This window comes from Bubalus kerabau, chromosome 12 (assembly GCF_029407905.1).
Source record: "Bubalus kerabau isolate K-KA32 ecotype Philippines breed swamp buffalo chromosome 12, PCC_UOA_SB_1v2, whole genome shotgun sequence".
Classification (NCBI taxonomy): Eukaryota; Metazoa; Chordata; class Mammalia; order Artiodactyla; family Bovidae; genus Bubalus; species Bubalus kerabau.
Window position 1 is genome coordinate 69245904 of NC_073635.1, and position 23162 is coordinate 69269065.

General features: G+C 40.4%; 1 protein-coding gene across 1 annotated transcript in view; it reads left to right on the plus strand.

Annotated features, from left to right (window-relative positions):
• GPC6 (glypican 6) overlaps positions 1-23162 on the plus strand; it is a 1245321-nt gene that overhangs the window by 1122547 nt on the left and 99612 nt on the right. The window contains exon 5 of the mRNA XM_055542775.1: positions 1429-1559. Coding sequence (XP_055398750.1) covers positions 1429-1559 — 131 coding nt within the window. The remainder of the gene's footprint in view (positions 1-1428; positions 1560-23162) is intronic.

The following is a 23162-nucleotide window of genomic DNA, read 5'->3' on the forward strand; positions in this document are numbered from 1 at the left end:
TATAGTGTTATTCTGGGAAGTGGGATTGTGGGTGTATTTCTCTCCTTCATGTTTCTTTTCTATATTTTCTAAGTGTCTGATGATAAACATGTATTCATTTGAAAGGGGCAACATTTTAAGATTGGTTTCCAAGTGCTTTACCAATTGAAAGCCCTGACAAATTTTGAGGCAACATGTTAAAAGTCTAGACTGTTCTGTCTTTCATTGTAGCTGCTGGTCTCAAATGGACAGTGTTAATTATATTTAAATTAGTTAAAGGGAAAATAATTTATTCACCATTTAATTATTCAGTCACATTTGCCACATTTCAAGTTTCAGTAGCCACATTTTCATCATACAGGAAATTCTATTCCACAGTCCTGATGGAGACAAGTTAGCAAACTATGCTGGTTACCAAACTGGGCCAATTTGCAGTGGCAAAGGAATGGTCCTCCTTATCACTTATTATTATTACGGGATCACTCATTATAGACACTGGGAGAGTCCTCATCCTAGGTCCCTTTATACACTTCACTAATCTTTGGCCCAGTGAGCTAGAGATTTCTCCCACAGTCATCCGGGTGTTAGTGGCAGGTTGGGAACCCAGAGCAACTCACTCCTATTTTATAACTCTCACCTCCTTATCATTGTGACGATCTTCTCCAGAAAACTAAATCTTCCCAAGCTGTACTTCAGTTCAGTATCATTTCATAGGCATTTTTGAAAGCTTACAATGTGATAGACACAGTAATAAGCCTTGAATGTGAAAAACCAGAGACTTCCCTGGTGGTTCAGACAGTAAAGAATCAGCCTGCAATGCAGGAAACCCAGGTTCAATCCCTGGGTTGGGAAGATCCCCCAGAGAAGGGAATGGCTACCCACTCCAATATTCTTGACTGGAGAAAAACCAAGGAAGAGAAGTTTCTCTATTCCTAAAGTGTAACAAGGTGTTAAAAACAGGGCATGCTAGATAGAGTGACACCACCAAGTAGGGACAAGTCTGTTCTTGGAAAATCTAGCAATGCTTCCTCCACCTAGTTATGCTTGAGTCTTGACATTTGAACATCCTCCAGACTCTCAAATTTACACTTCAATAATCTCCATGTTCTCCATACTCCAGAAGAAAAGAGATTAACTCCACTTTTGAACCTGATCTAATTTTTTTTAAACTTTACTTGAAAGAGCTAGGTATATTCAACTCTTTTAATTTGAACTTACTTTCTCATTTTGGGGCCAGGTTCTATACTTGTAAAATAGTTTTAAACCTTCAAGTGAAATACAATACTCTTTTAAGACTGAGTCATCCATTCCATTTTGAACTATGTAAAAGTGAATACCAAATTTGAATGAGTGATCATTTTTCAGCCAGTCATGTGGGAAGTGTTGCAATACAGGTTAGAAGCTGGAGTTCCCAGTTCTCAAATCAATCATGTTCCTATATTTTAACAGATGCCATGCTCTTGGTGGCAGAGCGACTGGAAGGACCATTCAACATTGAGTCGGTCATGGACCCAATAGACGTCAAGATCTCTGAAGCCATTATGAACATGCAGGAAAACAGCATGCAAGTGTCTGCAAAGGTATTTGCCTTAGTCATTTATCTAATAAGCAAAGGGTAGTCACCTAAAAACGAAGTAACTAGATACGTCAACTGGGATTGCAAACTCTAATATGTTGTCCATGAGCTTTTCCTGTCGCATGACAAATTCGCTACTTCATTAAAATTGTCTAACAAAATGGCATTAAGAAAGGAAATAAGCCTTTCCTTTGCAGTTCCTCAATCATGAAGAAATTATTGGCTGCTAAAAAGTTTTAGAGAGCCCCAAGTATATTGACTAATCCCTCACATTTGTGAGCAATTTGGGGAAAAGTTGCTTTTTAATGGTTGTGATTTCTGCACACCCTCACCCTATTCTCTCTCTCTAGGAACTTCTAATTATGTCCTCAGCTGTGCAAACCAGGCAAATGTTCCCTACGTTCACTCGTAAATTATTAAGCATTCCATCTGACTTGCTTTTTTAAGACGATAATGTAACCCTCATTAATGAATCGTCAGAGGAAAATGCCGCTTTGTATAAAGTCAAACACACATTTTTAAAAAATAGTAAGTTTTTATAAATCAAACAAGACAGATTCTGGATTTTCAGCTGCAGAACATAAATACCAAGTGCACAATTTTTAAAATTTTTAGAAACATTTTATTGGAGTAGAGTTGATTTACAATGTTGTGTTCATTTCAGGTGCAGCCAAGTGAATCAGTCATATACATGCATATATCTGCTCTTTTTAAAATTCTTTTTCCATATAAGCCATTATAAAGTATTGAGTAGAGTTCCCTATGTTCTACAGTAGGTCCTTATTAGTTATTTATTTTATATATAGTATTATGTATATGTCTATCCCAATTTTCTAATTTATCACTCCCCCTCTTACCTCCTGGTAACCAGAAGTTTGTTTTCTACATCTGCCACTCTATTTCTGATTTGTAGATAAGTTCACTTGTCAATTTTTTCAGAATCCACATATAAGTGATATCATATGATATTTGTCGTTCTCTGTCTGACTTACTTTACTCAGCATGACAGTCTCTAGGTCCATCCATGATGCCACAAATGGCATTATTTCGTTTTTATTATTTCGTGCATTTTTTTGTTCTTTCTTATGGCTGAGTAATATACCGCTGTATATAAGTACCACCTCTTTTTTATCTATTTCTCTGTTGATGGACATTTAAGTTGCTTCCATGCCCTGAGAATGGGAGAAAATATTTGCAAAATATTTTCAAAGATATTTGCAAAAAATTATAAAAGCAACTGACAAGGGATTAATCTCCAAAATATATAAACAGCTTATACAGCTCAATATAAAAAAGAAACAAATAACCCAATCAAAAAGTGGGTGGAAGATCTAAATAGACATTCCTCCAAAGAAGATATACAGGCCAGTAGACACCTGAAAAGATGCTCAACAATACTCATTATTAGAGAAATGCAAATCAAAATGAGAATGAGGTATCTATCATCTTATATATCAGTCAGAATGGTCATTATCAAAAAATCTACAAACAATAAATGCTGGAGAGGGTGTGGAGAAAAGGAAACCCTCCTACACTGTCGGTGGGAATTGAACCTGATATAGCCACTATGGAGAACAGTATGCGTGTGTGTGTGTGTGTGAGGGTGTGTGTGTGTGTACGAGTGTGTATGTGTGTGTGCCTGTGTGTGCTCAGTTATGTCCGACTCTCTGCAACCCCCCTGGACTATAGCCCGCCAAGCTCCTCTGTCCATAGGCTTTTCCAGGTAAGAATATTGGAGTGGGTTGCCATTTCCTTCTCCAGGGGATCTTCCCTATCCAGGGATCAAATCCGTGTCTCCTGTGTCTTCTGCACTGTAGGGCAGGTTCTTTACTACTGAGCCACCTGAGAAGCCCTCAGAGAACAGTATAGAGGTTCCTTAAAAAACTAAAAGTATAGCAACCATATGACCCAGCAATCCCACTCAAGGGCATATATTCAGAGAAAACCATAATTCGAAAAGATATGTGCACCCCAGTGGTCATTGCAGCACTACTTACAATACCCAGGAAATGGAAGTGCATAATTTGTATTTATCCCCACCCAGTTGAAAACAAATAGGACCCACCATAAGCAAAATTTTAAAGTTGGAAATGAGTCTCCAGCCTTTCCTTTATCACCCCTTTTATCCACACTGATGACCACACAATGCCCTTCTGTTCGTTTTTACCAGTCTCCCTGTTCTGAAACACTACCCAAAACTGCATCTGTCCTTTAAAGCTGATGATGGAGTGATTGCGTTTTAACTGAAAGTCATTCATACAAAAATATATCAGACAAAGAGCTGCAAATACTAACTCTCTTCAGTATTTAAACTCCTTTGTGAAAAAGATTTCAAATGTAATCAAGGAGAAAGAGAGAGGTGGTGGGGAAAAATTGCAGAGCAGAAAGAAACCCATGGAATCTGACGAGGTCTCCTTGGCTGAGTGTGAATCAAACTAGCTTTGGACTTTTCAGGGAGCACTGGTAGAAAATAGGGTGAGAAAAAATCTGGCCTGGGCCCCTTTCTCTCTCTTTGAAAGATGAGAGGGGCTGAGAGTTTCATAATCCTAACTTCCAGGTTTTAGTGCGCTTCGGTTGCGTCTGTGCTCAGTCACTTCAGTCATGTCTGACTCTTCGTGACCCCATGGACTGTATCCTGCCAGGCTCCTGTGTCCGTGGATTCTCCAGGCTAGAATACTGGAGTGGGTTACCATTTCCTTCTCCAGGGGATCTTTCCCAAGAGGGATTGAATCCACATCTCTTATATCTCTTGCATTGGCAGGCGAGTTCTTCACCACTAGCCAACCAGACCATTCTAAAGGAGATCAGTCCTGGGTGTTCTATGGAAGGACTGATGCTAAAGCTGAAACTCCAGTACTTTGGCCACCTCATGCGAAGAGTTGACTCATTGGAAAAGACTCTGATGCTGGGAGGGATTGGGGGCAGTAGGAGAAGGGGATGACAGAGGATGAGATGGCTGGATAGCATCACCTACTCAATAGACATGCTGCTGCTGCTGCTGCTAAGTCGCTCAGTCATGTCCGACTCTGTGCGACCCCATAGACGGCAGCCCATTAGGCTCCACCATCCCTGGGATTCTCCAGGCAAGAACACTGAAGTGGGTTGCCATTTCCTTCTCCAATGCATGAAAGTGAAGTCACTCAGTTGTGTCCAACTCTTAGCGACCCCATGGACTGCAGCCTACCAGGCTCCTCCGTCCATGGGATTTTCCAGGCAAGAGTACTGGAGTGGGGTGCCATTGCCTTCTCCGCAATGGACATGAGTTTGAGTAAACTCCAGGAGGTGGTGATGGACAGGGAGGTCTGGCGTGCTGCGATTTGTGGGGTCACAAAGAGTCGGACATGACTGAGCGACTGAACTGAACTGAGCACTAACTGGGAGCTTGTGTTAACCTGTGTAAGAGAAAAAAAGAAGAATGCTCCAAAGTTCTATCACCTATTGAAAAAATAGCATATTTGGGAGTTCCATGAAAATCTATTTTCTTTCTTTCCTGTCGGGGGAGGGGGTGGGTGGGAAGCAGTTATCTATCCCTCTCAAATCTATTGCCTAGAAACCAACTAATGTTATTTTTTTTAACTTTTTAAAATTTTGTATTGGGGTATAGCCAATTAACAATGTTATGATAATTTCAGTTGAACAGCAAAGGGACTCAGTCATACATATACATGTATGCATTCTCCCCCAAACTCCCCTCCCATCCAGGCTGCCACATAACATTGAGCAGAGTTCCCTGTTGGAGTAGGTCCTTGTTGGTTATCCATTTTAAATGTAGCAGTGCATACATATTCATCCCAAACTCCCTAACTATCCCTTCCCCCCAGCAACCATAAGTTCATTCCTCTAAGTCTGTGAGTCTCTTTCTGTTTTGTAAGTAAGTTCATTTGGTGGTTCAGACGGTAAAGGATCTGCCTGCAATGCAGGAGATACACGTCAATCCCTGGACTGGGACGATCCCCTGAAGAAGGAAATGGCAATCCGCTTCAGTTTTCTTGTCTGGAGAATCCCATGGACAGAGGAACCTGGCAGGCTACAGTCTGTGGTTGCAAAGAGTCAGACATGACTGAGCGCTTGCGCGCCCAGAGTCACACAGTCTTGATGTAGAGAAAAAGAGATGGAGCGAGTTAGAAAGAAAAAACAAGAGGAGGACAGCTAAGCTAAGCTAAGCTCTGCAGGAAAGAGGAGTGGGAGGTGGCGTCTGATCTCGAGGACAGTATGGAGAAAGGACCAAAGCCAACTTTTAATATAGTGGAGGGGAGGGTGAGTAAGTGGCTGAAATTTGGACAAATTTAGCAGGAAACACCAACAGGATCTGCTGATGGAGTGGACATGTTCTGAAAAAGGTTTCATTTCTTCAAGGCAATGGAATTCGGAAACATGTAGTTTCATTTTCCATATAAGCCAAATTCATGTAATTATGCATGATCTCAAGTCTAAAATCTACATTCTCGCTAGGAACAGAACCAGATGGCTAAATTTTTCCTTTTGCCAAAGAACCCTCAGTCATTTTTGATAAACAGTCCTGTCAAATTGGAAATTCTGAATTTCCAGTCTTTGGATGGAGCATTCACATAACCAGTGACTAGGTTAATTTCTGATAGAGAGCTTCTGGTCTCTTTCCTAAATGCAAGGGCCAGACACCCTGAGAGCTGTGAAGCTTACAGATTAAAATCACTTCTTACTCCAGGTTTGACTGGCAACTTCTCCTTGGAAAATCATTCACCTTATTACAGCAGTTACTCATGCAAGTCATTCCTAGAGTCTCGTTACGTAAAGCAGCAGTGTTTATAGCTGGCAGCTCGTATTTGTTGAACACTTACTGCCAGGACTCTACTGTGCATTACATGGTGTATATTATGTAATATTTATAACAATGCTTGCAATGAGATAGGTCTTCTCCCTTATTTTCCAGATAACACAATCTAAGGCTAAGAAAAGTTAGGGAACTTATAAAGGTCACACGGTGTGTGAAGGAGTACACAGAGGAGTGGCTGACTCCAGAGACCACGTTGCTCATCATTGCATTTTAATGATGTAGGTTCCTAAAAAGCCAATCCCACACAAGGGCAGGATTCAGCAAACATTTGCTGAATAGATCAAGTATTAAAGGAAAGTTCAGTAGCTTTCAGTAAAAACCTGCCCAAGACAGTAAGGAAACAGAGGCAGCAAAGCCAGGAGGATTCAAGTTTTCTACCTTTCTCTCTGATTCCCTTTGCAACTATACCTAAAACTTCTCAACATGCTAAAGACTAATGAAATATTTCTCTTATTAGCCTCATTATTCATGCTTCCAACTCTTCCTAGGGTGTTAATAGTACAAAATATGAAATTCTTCTTTTTCTCCCTTCTATCTGAAGGCAAAGATAAACACATTAGTTTCATATATGAAATTCTCCTGTATTGCAGTGTGTGTGTGTGTGTGTGTGTTAGTTGCTCAGTCATGTCTGACTCTTTGCAGCCCCATGGACACTTCAGACTTCTCTGTCCATAGGATTCTCCAGGCAAGAATACTGGAGTGGGTAGCCATTCCCTTCTCCAGGGGATCTTCCTGACCCAGGGACTGAACCTAGGTCTCCTGCATTGCAGGCAGATTGTTTACCATCTGAGCCACCAGGGAAGCCCTCCTCTAATGCAGTAGTCCTCATCATATATATATAGGAGGGAATAGCTCATTTTTTATTGAGTTACAGTTGATATACAATATTATGTAAGTTTCAGGTATAGAAACAACTAAATTTTTGTACCTAATCAGTGAGATCCTGAATTAGTGAAATTACAGATTAATAAAAATATCTATTGTCACCATGTCTGTTCAGACTCAAATCTTGTTTTAGATCTGTTTTTAAAGGCATAGTCATATCCTTTTTCCTCTCCCATTTAGCCCACAGCGAAGCTGTTTGGGGATAAGGCACATGGACATTCCTTTCAAAAAATACATTGGTTCTTTGTTACTGTTCAGTTGCTAAGATTGTGTCCAGCTCTTCGTGACCCCATGGAATGCAACATGCCAGGCTTCCCAGTCTTTTGCCATCTCCCAGAGTTTGCACAAACTCTTGTCCATTGAGTCAGTGATGCCATCCCACCATCTTATCCTTGTTGCCCCCTTCACTCCCACTCTCAAGCTTTCCTAGCATCAGGGTCTTTTCCAATTAGTCAGCTCTTTGCATCAGGTGGCCAAAGTATTGGAGCTTCAACATCAGTCCTTCCAATGAATATTCAGGGTTGATTTCCTTTAGGATTGACTGGTTTGATCTCCTTGCTGTCCAAGGGACTCTCAAGAATGTTCTCCAGCACCACAGTTCAAAAGCATCAATTCTTTGGGGCTCAACCTTCTTTGTGGTCCAACTCTCACATCCACACATGACTACTGGAAAAACCATAGCTTTGACTATACAGACATTGTCAGCAGAGTGATGCCTCTGCTTCTTAATACACTGTCTAGATTTGTCATAGCTTTTCTTCCAGGGAGAAAGCATCCTTTCATGGCTATACATTGGCTATTCCAAGTTCTATAATCAAGTACAATAGTTTGGTAATAACATTATGGCATTTATTTCAAACTCTTGTGTATCCTTTACATAATATTATGTTGTATATGTTACTTATAATTATATAAGGAAGCCCCATATTAACATATAATATTGTTTATATGTGTGTGTGTGTGTGTGTGTGTGTGTGTGTGTATAAGACTAGGGACATTAAGATATTAAAACTTTACTTGGTTCCGTTTTTTGTACAAATAATCACTTAGTAACATTGACAATCATCATAGTTACTGTTGGTTGGGCCCCTACTATACTTCATTCAATAGACACCCTTCATGTACCAGGCACAAGAAATATCAGTTCAGTTCAGTCGCTCAGTCGTGTCTGACTCTTTGAAACCCCATGAATTGCAGCACGCCAGGCCTCCCTTCCATCACCAACTCCCAGAGTCCACCCAAACCCATGTCCATTGTGTCGGTGATGCCATCCAAGCATCTCATCCTCTATCGTCCCCTTCTCCTGCCCTCAATCTTTCCCAGCATCAGGGTCTTTTCAAATGAGTCAGCTCTCCCCATCAGGTGGCCATAGTAGAGGACAAAACAAATTCTCTGCACAAACATCAGTCTCTTCTTAGATGCCTTATGTATTTATTTAAAGTCCTCTGCAATCTTGTAGAGTATTCATTTCCTCGTTGTATAAGTACAGAATGTTATGTTTAGAGAGATTAAGTTGCTTATCTGAGGTCAGGCATCTAAGAAGTAACAGAGCTGGGATCACAGCCTAGAACTGTCTGATCCAAAGAAACAGATTATCCCAGCATGCCACAGTTTTCTCAGTATGAATCTCCCCACCAGGACCAGATGCACTGCAGCATTGGAGGAACCAGCCATCTAAGGGAAGGCTGTTGCCAGAAGCCTGCTACTAATGATGATGCAAATGACGAGTATTTCTGATTAATAGGGAAACCTACTGAAGAGAAACACAAGTTGCTAGTTCTTCAAGCTCCAGCCAACACTTCTTACATTCACTAAGTTCACAGTCTTTATCAAAGACAAGAAAGGGTCCTCATTATCCCACCACTTCTTTACCCACACAAATCAAAGGAGCTCTGTACTTTACAGGTTTGAGAAAATTCTCCAAAGGAAAGGAGAACAAAACTTGCTGAGTCTCTGCCTGTGAATTTCAGATGTGTTGATAATCTCTTTCCTCTCCTATCAAGAAAGATGAAGCTGATCTCACTCTATATAATTTAACTGTATTAGGAATAATTTCAAATGTAATCCAGGAAAGGATTGGTTTGTCAGATACAATCTAAATTAAGAAGGGAGACTTATTAAATTCCAATTGAAACCATCCATTCAATTAATACTTAGTACAGACCAGGCCAGAATCTATTACAGAAGAGCAGCATGGCCTTCAGTTACTTAATTTTCTCCTGACAATTCTTTCTGAATCTACAGCTCAGATGAAGATGAAAAAACCTAAGAGAACAGAAAGGAGAATATAATACTTTCTGCCTTGAGCTAATGGGTCTTAGTTTCCTCATCTGTAAAGAAAGGGGTTCATCTAAATGTTCTCTTTCTAGCTCTATCAGTTTAGAGCTTTATGAACATTGTCTCTTCAGTATTAACTAGGTTTTTTTGGCATCCAGATATTTTTCTTTTCTCTGGGTCTTTTTCCTTTTAAAGCATTCAGATATAAATAATATCTTGGGAGTTCACATGGAAAAACATATCTTCCTTCAGATACAAGAACATTGATTAGATTTAGTCTAAGTAAGTATATTTTATCCCAATAGCAGTTTCCTTTCTTTGAGCCCCTGTAGTACGTGTGTGTTTCTTAAGGCAGTGGGCACATTATTCCTTCTGTTATGATTATTTGTATATTTATCTTCTCCTTCCCAGGATTATAATTATTTTACTCACTCTTACATTCTCCAGAAAGTCATTCTAACATGTCATTTTACACATGGAAGCCACAGTACATTTTTTGCTAGGTTGAATTCAGAACATGAAAGTGTAATGTCAGAAAGACCTCAACAATAAGGGAATAGAAAATACCTTCAAATATATTTAAAGTTAGTCTTGTATCTTTAAAATAGCATCAGATTTTGACATCAGACCAACCTGGGGTCTGGTTTTTACTAGTTGTGTGACTTGGGGCAAATTATTTATCTGTATAAACTCAATTAAGTTATATTAAAAATGAGATGCTAGTTGGATCTGCTCATAAAGTTGTTTGAGGGTGAAATGATATGTTCATGTAAAATGCTTAGTGTGGAATATGTAAAATCAAAACCACTCATCAAAATTAAGTATTTTCATTGTTATTTTTGAAAATAATAAGTGTTGAAAATGATATATACATTCTAAAGAACTTTGATTGTGGTTTCACCTTATGCATCATGGTCTGTGAGCTTGTCCCTAGCACTGATGATCAGAAGAGTCACAAACCTGCATTTAAATCCACTCACGCTTGGCGTTACTTTCAATGGCAGGGACTCCATGGAAAGGGACATATATTTCTGCATAGCCTGAGACATGGCACCTGGCACTGAACAAACATCAAATCAACAAGGCCTTTGAAGGAAAATGGGCTTGAGGGAAGAATGGACTGGATCAAGGCAGGAGCAGCAACCCAACTCCTGTCTGTGCCTGTGGGTGGAGTAAAGGTTTTTTTTAGAGGAATATTAGTGACCTCAGCCTACCATCACCTTATTCTTATTCTGAAGAAGATAACTGGCCTATTCACTTGACATGTGCCTGATCTCCAAGTAAAAAGCACATGGCCCTACTCTTTATAAAGCTTTGAGCTCTATTTCTATTCCCACTTTAGTTCTGTTTTGAAAAGAAAAGAGCACACTCTCAATGGTTTCTAGATTCTGAATGTTTTTTCTGTTTATTCAAATTTCAAAGCTCATATTCTGCCTGCCAGCCCTCACTTACTTTAATAATATTCCACCAAGAAGCAGTGATTTGACCTTGAAACATCTTTGGTTCTTTGATTTCTTCATTTCACTACAGAAAACCAGAATCTGTTCCTTTCCTGTTTGTAGCATGACTGGATAACAGAGCTATGTTATTTAAATGCTAGATACAGGGTGTCAGGGGGAGGGGGAGACATCATTTTTATAAAGTAAAATGAAGATTTGGAAAAAAAATGCATATGATTCATTTATAGTAAATGCATCCAAAACAAACTACTTTTAACTTTCTTTCCATGAAAGGTGTTTGGAAAAAAAAACAAAAAAGATGTTTCTTCTCCTTTTGATGATAAAGGGAAACTTGTGACTATCTCTAACCTTTAGAGATTTATCTTAAGATTTTCTTTCCCTTTAACTTCAGGGCAAAAGATGAGAAGATTACATTTAATGAAGTCTACTCCAGAGTAGGTGATTGAAACTCACGCAGTTTTTAACACTGGATGTGTTCTTAGAGCAAGATGGCCTCTTGCTTTACTGAAAGACAATCTTCTTCCAGCCTCCTCTGCCTTTAAAGAGGAGAAACTGCTTCCTTAGAACCATGCTTTCCATGGGCAGCAGATTACTGCATTAGAGGAATTTCAGTTGGCTCTGCCCCATTCCACAGATACACAGTTATCCTCAGCTCTTAGCACTTTCCTTCTGCTGCTGCTGAGTCACTTCAGTCGTGTCCGACTCTGTGCGACCCCATAGACGGCAGCCCACCAGGCTTCCCCGTCCCTGGGATTCTCCAGGCAAGAACACTGGAGTGGGTTGCCATTTCCTTCTCCAATGCATGAAAGTGAAAAGTGAAAGTGAAGTCGCCTAGTCGTGTCCGAAACTCTAGCGACCCCATGGACTGCAGCCTACCAGGCTCCTCCATCCATGGGATTTTCTAGGCAAAAGTACTGGAGTGGGGTGCCATTGCCTTCTCCGACTTTCCTTCTACTCGGGTCTATGTAGTCTGGTTTGATCTTGATAGAATCATTGCCTCAGCCAGTCTGTGTTTAAACGTGTAAAACAGCTGCCTCTGTGAGGTTATAGCAACTTGTTCTGCCAGAAAACTTGGAACTATACATGGCTTTCTGTAGGTCTTTTTCTTCTAACACATTTTATACCTCTTTTTTAATTCACCTCCTAATTGTCCCAGCATGTGTGCGTGCTAAGTCACTTCAGTCATGTCCCACACTTTACGATCCTATGGACCATAGCCCACCTGGCTCCTCTATCCACAGGATTCTCCAGGCAAGAATACCTGAGTGGGTTGCTGTGCCCTCCTCCAGGGGATCTTCCCAACCCAGGGATCAAACCCACGTCTCTTATGTCTCCTGCATTGGCAGGCAGGTTATTTACCACTAGTGCCACCTGGAAAGCCCTTATTGTCCCAGAGTGTGGGTTAGTCACTCAGTTGTGTCTGACTCTTTGTGACCTCATGGACTAGAGCCTGCCAGGTTCCTCTGTTCATGGGATTCTCCAGGCAAGAGTACTGGAATGTGTTGCCATTCCCTTCTCCAGTTATCTTCCTGACCCAGTGATCGAACCCAGGTCTCCTGCATTGCAGGCAGACTCTTTACCATCTGAGCCACCAGGGAAACACCCTATTATCCCAGACTTTATCTCAAATATCAGTCAAATAGCTGATCATTTCTGTATTAATACATATAATCTATAAATGACACACAGTTTTTAAAAAAAAAAAATCATGGGGTTCTCAGGGGTGGCTAACAGAATTCTTAAAATTTGAAACATCTTGGACACAGTTTTCTGGGTTGGCTACAGCGGCAACGGTAGCCTCTGTAGCCAGCTGTAGGAATTTTCATCCCAAGTCTCCAGCCCAGGTTACTCTCCTGATTACACCTGTCTATCCAGCTGTCTGCTGCACACTGTCACCCACAACCTCAAACACACATGTCTAAGACCCAGCTCATCGTCCCCCCATGGTCCCGTCCCTCCGTGGGGTTTCCATCCCAGAAAATGCCCCCCTCTCCCGTTCCTATGTCCTACCTAGCCAGACCCTGAGTGACTCCTCAACTCCCCATCCCCCTTCACCCTCACAATCAATCCATAATGAAACTCCCTTGAAACCCTCTAAATAGCCATTCCAAATATCTTTTGAATCCATCCACAGCAGCTCCCCTAATTTTATCATCTCACACACAGATTATAGTCTCCTAATTAATTCTCTGCCTCTGGCTTTTCCACACTCCAATCCATTCCCCACGCTGTAGCCAGAAGAGATGCTGAAAATGCAAATGTGATCACATTACTCCCTTGTTTAATATCTTCCCATGGCTCCCTGTTGCCATTCGAATAAAGCCCAGACGTGTTCCAAAACCCTGTAATCCTCAACCTGCCCCTCTCTCTGGGTCCACCCTCACCACGCGTCCCACCTTAAATTACTGAGCACCGATTATCTGCCAAGCACAGCGCAAGACGCTGTGGATGTGATAATGAATATGGTCAACACCAGAACCTGAGTCCTAATAGAAGCCTTAGTCTAGTAGGTAAGAGAACCTCTATGTGCACCAGATGTAGAAAATGGTCTGGGCTCTGTTGCTCGGGTTCAACAGCCTCTCTCATCTCTAAGCTTTGGTCTATGCTGTTCCTCATCCTGGAGCATTCTTCCTAGCCCTCTCCATCCCCCCACCCCAAATATGCAGCATTCACCAGGCATATATTCCAACTATTTCTTCACTTCCCTGGCAAGATTCAGTGGTATACTGGGAAGTGTTTGCACAACAAATTTCTGTGCAGAAAACATGCTTGTTGAGAGTGTTTGCCAGTTCCTGAGGGTGTAAATTTCAAGCTACTAACATGATGTCAACTGAACACAGAGTTGCACACCACAGTGGAATGTTTCCTCCTTACAGATACACTTGGCGTACAAAACCGCGAGAGCACAGATAATGGTAAAATAGCTACAAAGGAATGCTTTTTGGTGGCTCAGACAATAAAGACTCTGCCGGCAATGCAGAAGATTCAGGTTCGATCTCTGGGACGGGAAGATCCCCTGGTGGAGGGCATGGCAACCCACACAAGTATCCTCACCTGGAGAGTCCCATGGACAGAGGAGCCTGGCGTGCTACAGTCTGTGGGTTCACTAAGAGTCAGATACAACTGAGCATCTAACACAAATGCTTTTTTAGTATGCATTGCCTTTGTTTTAATATAATTTATATCATTTTAAGTTTATACAAGTTAACATCATAATCACTCTATTTAATGACTGGATTGCAAAATTCCTAAAAATTTTAACTAGTGGTCTTGTGAGCCAGTAAGAGCCTATTCCAGCACATCACTGCTCTCCTAGGATGCTTTCTCAGACTCTCTGGTCTTGGTTTAGCTGCCTCTTGTGGGTGTTCCCATTGCATTCATTACATTCTACTGTAATTACCGGATTCCTTGTCAGAACCCTCATGATATCAGGGATGTGTCCAGTTGGCACATCCCTAGCACCTAAGTCTGGCCTTCATGACACTCTACGAATATTTGTTGAATGGTAGTTTGAATGAATGATAAAGAGCCTGGTTATTGACATGTACACACTTATCCAAATTCTGCAAAGTGATTTTAAATAATTGCTGTAAACCTTATAAGCAAAGAACATATGAAATAATCATTTAGCAAATCCAACAGAGTTCATTTTTTTTTCTCCCTGCATTCAAAATACACTTTGTTAAGTTCCTTGTCACTCCTCCCTATTCACCATGTGGGAGGAAATAGCAAGGTGTTCTGTTGTTGAAGGAATGCAAATCTTCCAGGGGAAAAAAAATTATCTTCCCCGGCAAATGGAACGAATTTGCTTTTATTGAAGAAACGATTTTAAGAGGTATGTAACCCATCTGACAGATATTCTGCAAGCAAGCTGCGTAAGCATCAGAAGTAAATGTTTAAAACCTTGAAACTGACATGATCACTGGCTTTTGAAAATCGAAGCCAATGAATGAAAAGCAGCCAAAACTGAAACTGATGACTTGACTTGATTCACTCCAACCCAGAGTTGTCTACACAGAATCCTGAACCCATGCAGGGACTTTGAGTTTGCCAGAGAGCTTGGCCAAGCGACCACTGTAATCAATCTTTAAGGAAAGAAAAGCATGAATCAGAGACTAGAGGACAAAAAAGAGGAAGAGAAGGAAAGAAGAAGTAGGGGGAGCGGGGAGGGGAGAGGAAAGAAGAGAGAGAATGTTCGGAGTCATAGGCTGAAAGCCTATTTTCTGGAAAAGCAATCCATCACTAAAATTGGCACACTAATAAAAGTAGAAAAACAAAAAAATTTTTTAATGCTGATGTTTTAAAATGTTTATATGATGAATATACTGATTTTATATCTTTAAAATGTCATTTTGAACAAGTTTTAAGTTTATATTCAGGAAAGCGTTTCTTAGAATATTAGCAGATTGTTGTGAGGAACCAGAAAAAAAAAGTGCAAAAATGAGAGTCCAGGTGTCAATTTAGTTTCGTATCACAGCGATAGTGGAGCTCTCCTTGCTACTACTAATGAAATGGCTTTTTAAAAATATTTTAACTTACATCTATTGACTGATGACCTGTGGACGTCCCCTCAAGACCCATTTCAGTCTTCACGTTTCACTTGTACTTTGAGAAAGAGCCCCCAGCTCTGAGCTGAGCCTGGACAATTGGTAACAGGGCTGTGACAGAACTCTGTACGGGCACTGCTGGGTATGGCTTTCATAGGACAGGGAAGCAGCCACTGCCTGAGATGTGAGCCCATTCTTGCCAGAAGACTTGCTCTCCGCTCGAACACCAACAGTCCGAGCCAAGCCTATTTTATACACAAAGTCTTCCATTCTCTAATTGTCCCATGAGGCACAGTGAGTATCATCAGATGAAAAAGAAACCAGCTTTTTTTAAATAATAAGGTCTTACCTTATAGTCCGGGAACTGATATCCAATCTCAAGGATAAACCATCATGGAAAAGAGTATTTTAAAAAAGAATGTATATGTGTATAAACCAAGTCATTTTGCGTACAGCAGAGATTGGCACAGCTATATTTCAGTTTTTAAAAGACATAAAGAAGAAAAGAAACCAGATTTTTTAGTTCTAGCTATCAGTTTAACCAAGTTGGTCATTTGGTTTTGCTTTAAGTTGGCACAGTAAATGGAGGAAGGAAAATATCTTTTGTAAAATGTGGATGCACCATTCATTGTATTTTCTGAATCCTAAGGAAGAAAGCTTCAACTTTGATTTTGAGATAATTGATTGCTGAGATAGTATATGAAAAACATAGGCCTGAATCTGCTCCATCACAGACACTCAATATTATTTCTCTTTCCTTTCCTGTCTTCTCTTTCTCATTACAGAAATCTACTTAATAACTACCTTCAATAAATGTTTGCAAAGGCAGAGATTATAACTAACATTTTTATTTATTTATAAGCTTTCATTTCTGATTTTTTAAAACACATACTATGTGAACTTCCAGATGTTCAAGCTGGTTTTAGAAAAGGCAGAGGAACCAGAGATCAAGTTGCCAACATCCGCTGGATCATAGAAAAAGGAAGAGAGTTCCAGAAAAACATCTATTTCTGCTTTATTGACTATGCCAAAGCCTTTGACTGTGTGGATCACAATAAACTGTGGAAAATTCTGAAAGACATGGGAATACCAGACCACCTGATCTGCCTCTTGAGAAACCTGTATGCAGGTCAGGAAGCAACAGTTAGAACTGGACGTGGAACAACAGACTGGTTCCAAATAGGAAAAGGAGTATGTCAAGGCTGTATATTGTCACCCTGCTTATTTAACTTATATGCAGAGTACCTGATGAGAAACGCTGGGCTGGAGGAAGTACAAGCTGGAATCAAGATTGCCGGGAGAAATATCAAAACCTCAGATATGCAGATGACACCACCCTTATGACAAAAAGTGAAGAGGAACTAAAAAGCCTGTTGATGAAAGTGAAAGAGGAGAGTGAAAAAGTTGGCTTAAAGCTCAACATTCAGAAAACTAAAACCGTGGCATCTGGTCCCATCACTTCATGGCAGATAGATGGGGAAACAGTGGGAACAGTGTCAGACTTTATTTTGGGGGGCTCCAAAATCACTGCAGATGGTGACTGCAGCCATGAAATTAAAAGACGCTTACTCCTTGGAAGAAAAGTTATGACCAACCTAGATAGTATATTGAAAAGCAGAGATATCACTTTGCCAACAAAGGTCCGTCTAGTCAAGGCTATGGCTTTTCCAGTAGTCATGTATGGATGTGAGAGTTGGACTGTGAGGAAAGCTGAGTGCTGAAGAATGGATGCTTTTGAACTGCGGTATTGGAGAAGACTCTTGAGAGTCCCTTGGACTGCAAAATGATCTAACCAGTCCATCCTAAAGGAGATCAGTCCTGGGTGCTCATTGGAAGGACTGATGCTAAAGCTGAAACTCCAGTACTTTGGCCACCTCATGCAAAGAGTTGACTCACTAGAAAAGACTCTGATGCTGGGAGGGTTGGGGGGCAGGAGGAGAAGGGGACGACAGAGGATGAGATGGCTGGATGGCATCACTGACTCAATGGACATGAGTTTGAGTGAACTCCAGGAGTTGGTGATGGACAGGGAGGCCTGGCAAAGAGGTCGCAAAGAGTCGGACACAACTGAGCGACTGAACTGAACTGAACTGAACTGATTGTCCTATTTAATTATAGATTCCCAGGTGGCTCAGTGGTAAAGAATCTGCCTGCCAAGTAGGAGACATGGGTTCTAAGCCTGGCTCAGAAGCCTGGGTCAGAAGATCGCCTGAAGGAAATGGCAACCCACTCCAGTATTCTTACCTGGAGAATTCCATGGTCAGAGGAGCCTGGAACACTACAGTCTTTGGGTCCCAAAAGAATAGGACATGAGTGAGCAGCTGAGTGTGTGTACACTCGTTGTTGTATTTAATTACAGATAACTTCAGTAAAATAATTATACATCTCTTTACATCACTGCTTTGGCATCTTTTCTAAGCATTGTATCACTGTATCTTCACAGCAGCCTTCTTCTTTACATCCTGGATCACACAAGTGTAAAAAGGAAGACTGAAACCAGGACTCCAAGCTTTTAGACTCTTATTGGTGATCTTCCTCTTCTACTTGTCTCTCAAGAAAATTGTGACCACATTTGTGCAAAATATATGTAGAGTCCATAAAATATGTTAGCTTCTGTTTCCTTGGGAACAAATGGGATAGATTTGAATTCCCCAAGTGGCCATCTAACAAATAGTTCATTCATTAACACTCTAATGTAAATTAGAATCTAATAAGTAAGTAAAGCATCATTTACTCTCAAAACATCAAGTCCAATTAAATCTAGGTAGCATGGACTGTCACCTCTACTAATCTACACGATTAGTTATCTATTTGCAAATTTCAAAATGGTTATGGGAATAGCAACATTCTTCCTACCAGAATAAAAATTCCACTGAGTAGAAACTTAGAAGATAAAAAAAAAAAAAAACAAAAAAAAACTCGGGGACTGCAACAGGGCTGGTGTACAGCTGTTGCTTCTCAGTTGCCAGTAATGAGTTTGGTGAATGTATGACCAACCTGCAGAAGATAAAGGAGACAGAGCAGTATAAAGCTATGGACACCTCTAAAAATATAAACCATGTTGTTATTTTAAAGAAATATGTTAAGATGCTGCAATATCTTCAAGGAAAAATACTTGTACTTAGAGCCCTAAAACAGCCCTCCAACCTGTTCTCACCACACCCCTCTCTCTTGTTTTCCCAAACAATAAAATGCCTCATCTTTCAGCACTTTCTATCTTTAATGTCGACTTCTCTCATCTCAGAATACCAACATACTTCAGAGATGTTATCTTAGTAATCCTCTTAAGAGAGAGGATTCCCAAGCCAGATATCTTCCTGAAATCCACAGGTTTCATGAGTCTGCCTCATGGGAAGGATAATTCCTTTGTACATCTGTAGCATCTGTCTACACTGGGGCTTCCAAATACTTTTCCGAATGATCTAATTTTCCCTTTCAACATCCCTTGGAGGGAGCTAGGCAGGAGATAATAATGATTCTATTTGTTTGAGGAGCAAAGCTAATGATTTGTTCTACAATGAGATGGCTTAGCCTGCAGCCATATCCTCTGGAAATTTCTATTGTGAGGAGAAGAATTTAGTGTCTGAAAACAGTATTTCTTCTCTCAAATTAAAGGTAGTGGAGGGGGGAAATGGCTTCATGAAGACCTCTAGTTAAATGCAGTTACATCTGAATCAATTCTCCTCTTGGCTAATCAGAGCAGACTTCCCAGCATGTCCCGGTATGTTCCCTGGAACACCTTGTGAGGACTTCCTGGAGAACTCTTGGCCAGATAGTTTTGGAAAACACTACAAATGAGCATCTCCCTTTGGATGAGTCAGAACACATATTAGCCTGATGAAGCCCTGCTAAGGCACCTCATTTAACATTGACGCATGGAATCCATTGCTTATGTAACAGCTGTTAGCAGCCCAGGAAATAATTTTTTGTGGAAGACATTGAAGAAACATCAGTCCAGGCGTTTTCCCCCCTTGAGTCTCCTTATTCAGAAAATGGAACTAGAAAGAACCAATCACAGAATGATATAATTAGCTAATTAGTATTGAGTACTTATTTTTCCAGACATTGGCTTCTGTTTTCCTGCCTTAGGTGTTATTGCATTTTATCCTCACAGTCTGTCTGTGTGGTAAATAATATTATTCCCATTTGTCAGAGGAAGAAACTAAGGTTCAAGGAGGTCCTCTGAATGTTGACTTGACCCTGGGCTGTCTTCAGCCCTTCCAGCCACCTGTCTGGATACCTAGCCTTGGTGAGTACAGCCAGCTTTAGGATTTTAAATACCATCTTTAGGCTAATAACCCAAATCTGCATCTCTAATTCTGACCATTCCTTGGGGGGTGACATGATCTACAGACTTTTAACTGAAGACCCTTAGCCCCACATTATTCCTCATCTGTTTCTACCCTTATTCAAAATACAAAATACTGGGGCACCCAGAACAAGAAGAATAAGGCTCATTGTTCCTTGGTAGTAATATAGCCCTGAACTTCAGGAGCCATAGAATTTTACCTAGCCTGCTGCTATAGCACACTCAGAAAATTGCCAGAGAGAGTCCAAATGTTCTGAATCCCTTTTGTCAACCACCTCATGAAACCCACATTTTAAAAATATTTGTCTAGCTAACCGATTGCATGTAGTAACAACGAAGTTATTCATTTTCATTTTATAGGCCATCTAAGTTCTTTGACGGATATGTGTTGTTTAAGGTACATTCTCTGCATGAGAATCAAGGTATTTTAAATCATTCTCTAACAAGGACAAGGTGAGCTGATGCTATGATCTCCTTTGTGTGTGTGTGTTTGAGCAAGCTCCGGGAGTTGGTGATGGACAGGGAAGCCTGGTGTGCTGCAGTCCGGACTGCAAAGACTTGGACACTACTGAGTGACTGAACTGAACTGAAGGGTATACTAGAATCTGCATTGAAGGCCCTTCATGATTCATATCTTTACATATTGTGACAGATTTCTACATGGGTCTTCACCTTATTATGGGGTTAGGTGTTGTTTCCATAATGATTAGAAGTCTTTATCTTCTTCACTTTGGATCATAGATCGTAGACCCAGCAATTTCTGCATTGAAATCATCTTCAAATTCCAAACCTGCTTTATTAACAGAAAGCTACGAGCAGAAAACTATATTGACTTACCCACATTCTATTATCATAATTAGCACTTTCAAAAAAAAATCCAAAAAGTGGTAAAGTTTTCTGTTACAATGAAATATCTCCCTTGGGGCACTAATATTCTTCCAGGGCATTTCTTGTTCCTTTGATTTAACTTAAACCAGTGAGCCGGCCTCTTCCCAAGGGCAAATTAAGAAGGTCTGTTAACTCTTTACATGCAGCAGCTTCAAGAAATCTCAGCAAGGCCATTTATATTGTTTTGCCCTAGGCTTTCTACTTTTTAAAAGTCAGCTGTCATTTTCAAAGCGATCCAAAATAGCACACTCAACTGAACCCTGGAGCTTTGGAAATGTTAATGCCCTCCATCAGCCATGACCTTGCTGCTGGGAAGTGATTTAGCACTAGGGAGAAAGAGGCCCACTATCTTTATCACTCCAGTTTACACCATCAGCTTCAGAAACTGTGAGAAAAGAAGAATCAATAGCGTGTTAAGACCAGTTTCCAAGAAAGCCGAGACAAAGTGCGCCCGCTCTGAAAGTGCTGAGTGGAAGAAGAATTTTTTAATACAACAAAGGGGAAGTCAGCTCTCATGGAACAACTAAATGAATTGTGTCTCAAGTTGGAATTTGTCATTGGGAATGACACCCAGGAGCCCTCTGTGTACTTCAGTGAAATCCCATAAAATGCCTAATGAAAAACTTGTATTTTAGAGTTAAACAACACAGAATCAAATAACGAAACCAGAAGGAATGCATTCTCAACACACCCGTGTGCATTAAGAATTGGATGACATAAATAGTCCCGAAGAGCTTACTAAAGAAAGAGTCCAGGGTAGAACCATCTCCTGTGTAGAAAGAAAGGCAAAGTTCAACTGCATCAAAACTTCCTGGAAATGTGACTAGATTTCCTGTAATCCTGGCAAAGGGATTATCTCTGGATAACCAGCAGAGAGTACAAAGCTTCTAAAACTAGCAAAGGAGGTATTCCCACAGCACCCCAAGTGAAATCACTGTGGAAAAGAACTAGCAGCTTGGTCCCTGAGATCATTACAATAGAATGTTTGATTTCCCATGGCAAGCCTAATTGTGACATGAACAGCTGTCAACAACAAAATTAGATGGATCTGTCATTCTAGGGAATTTATCCACGTTTGCTTGTCCTATTTCTTCACTGTGGCTCAAGAGAATGTTTTCAAAGAATTCTTCCAGTAAAGGTTTTCATTATTCAAAGAGGAGACACTCAAGTTATTTGGTTTTATATGTTATAAATGAGGGGCTTCCCAGGTGGCTCAATGGTAAAGAATCCGCCTGCCAATTCAGGAGACTCAAGTTCGAGCCCTGGGTCAGGAAGATCCCCTGGAGAAGGAAATGGCAACCCATTCCAGTATTCTTGCCTGGAGAATCCCATGGACAGAGGAACCTGGCAGGTTATAGTCCATGGGGTTGCAAAGAGTCAGACATAACTGAGCACACAGGCTCACTATTCATGAGATACTTTTGTATCAGTAACAAGAATCCCAAACAAATGTTTCTTGAATGACAAATTCAAGGACATGAAAATATCTGGGACGTTTCTTTGATCCAGAAATCATTCCATGTTTAATATAGTCAATTCTCATTGTTTGCATAGTTATGTTCTCTAAGTTACCGCAGACCCTGAATTAGCAAATACTGAACCATTGCTCCTACGAGAAATACAGGGTTAAGTTCCTACAGCTTTTTTTTTTAATTGGAGTATAGTTGCTTTATAGTGCTTTATATTGTGTTAATGTCTGTTATATGGCAAAGTAAATCAACTATACATACATGTATATCCCCTCCTTTTTGGATTTCCTTCCCATTTAGGTCACACAGGGTACTGAGTGGAGTTTCTGTTCTACGCAGTAAATTTTCATTAGTTATCTATTTTATACATAGTGGTGTATGTATGTCAATCCCAGAACCCCAATCCATCCCACTCAACCTCTCATTCAAGCTTTCTGTCACATTTTCACCAACCAGTCAATGCATATAACCTTGTTTCATGTGTCTCTCCTGAAAAACACCTTATTTGATACATATTATTGATTCATTAACATTGAATTTATAGTCAAGTGTACCATAACTCATACCTGAATGAAGTTTATCTAAAACACGGTTTTCTCCATAGAGCATATCATATCCTTAGGAACTAGACAGAACTTCAACACTATAGTTGGGGGCTGTGTTAAAAAGGGAAATCACCAAGTATTAATAAAGCACACACAAAAAATGTGGCATTAAATATATCACCAACGAGATGATTTAAGAGTTTACATTTATAGTTTAAGAGCTGAAACAAGAAGGCAGAGCTTTGCCTTGTTAGACTGCTTCAGCTGGAAAGATGAACTTGGCCTCTCTGCCGATGTCTGCAGACATGTTTGAATTTTTATTCGGAGGGTTACAAATTAATTTTAATCAGTACAGTCTTCCCTCACTATCTTCAGGAGATTAGTTCCAGGAGCCCCTGTAGATCTCAAAATCAA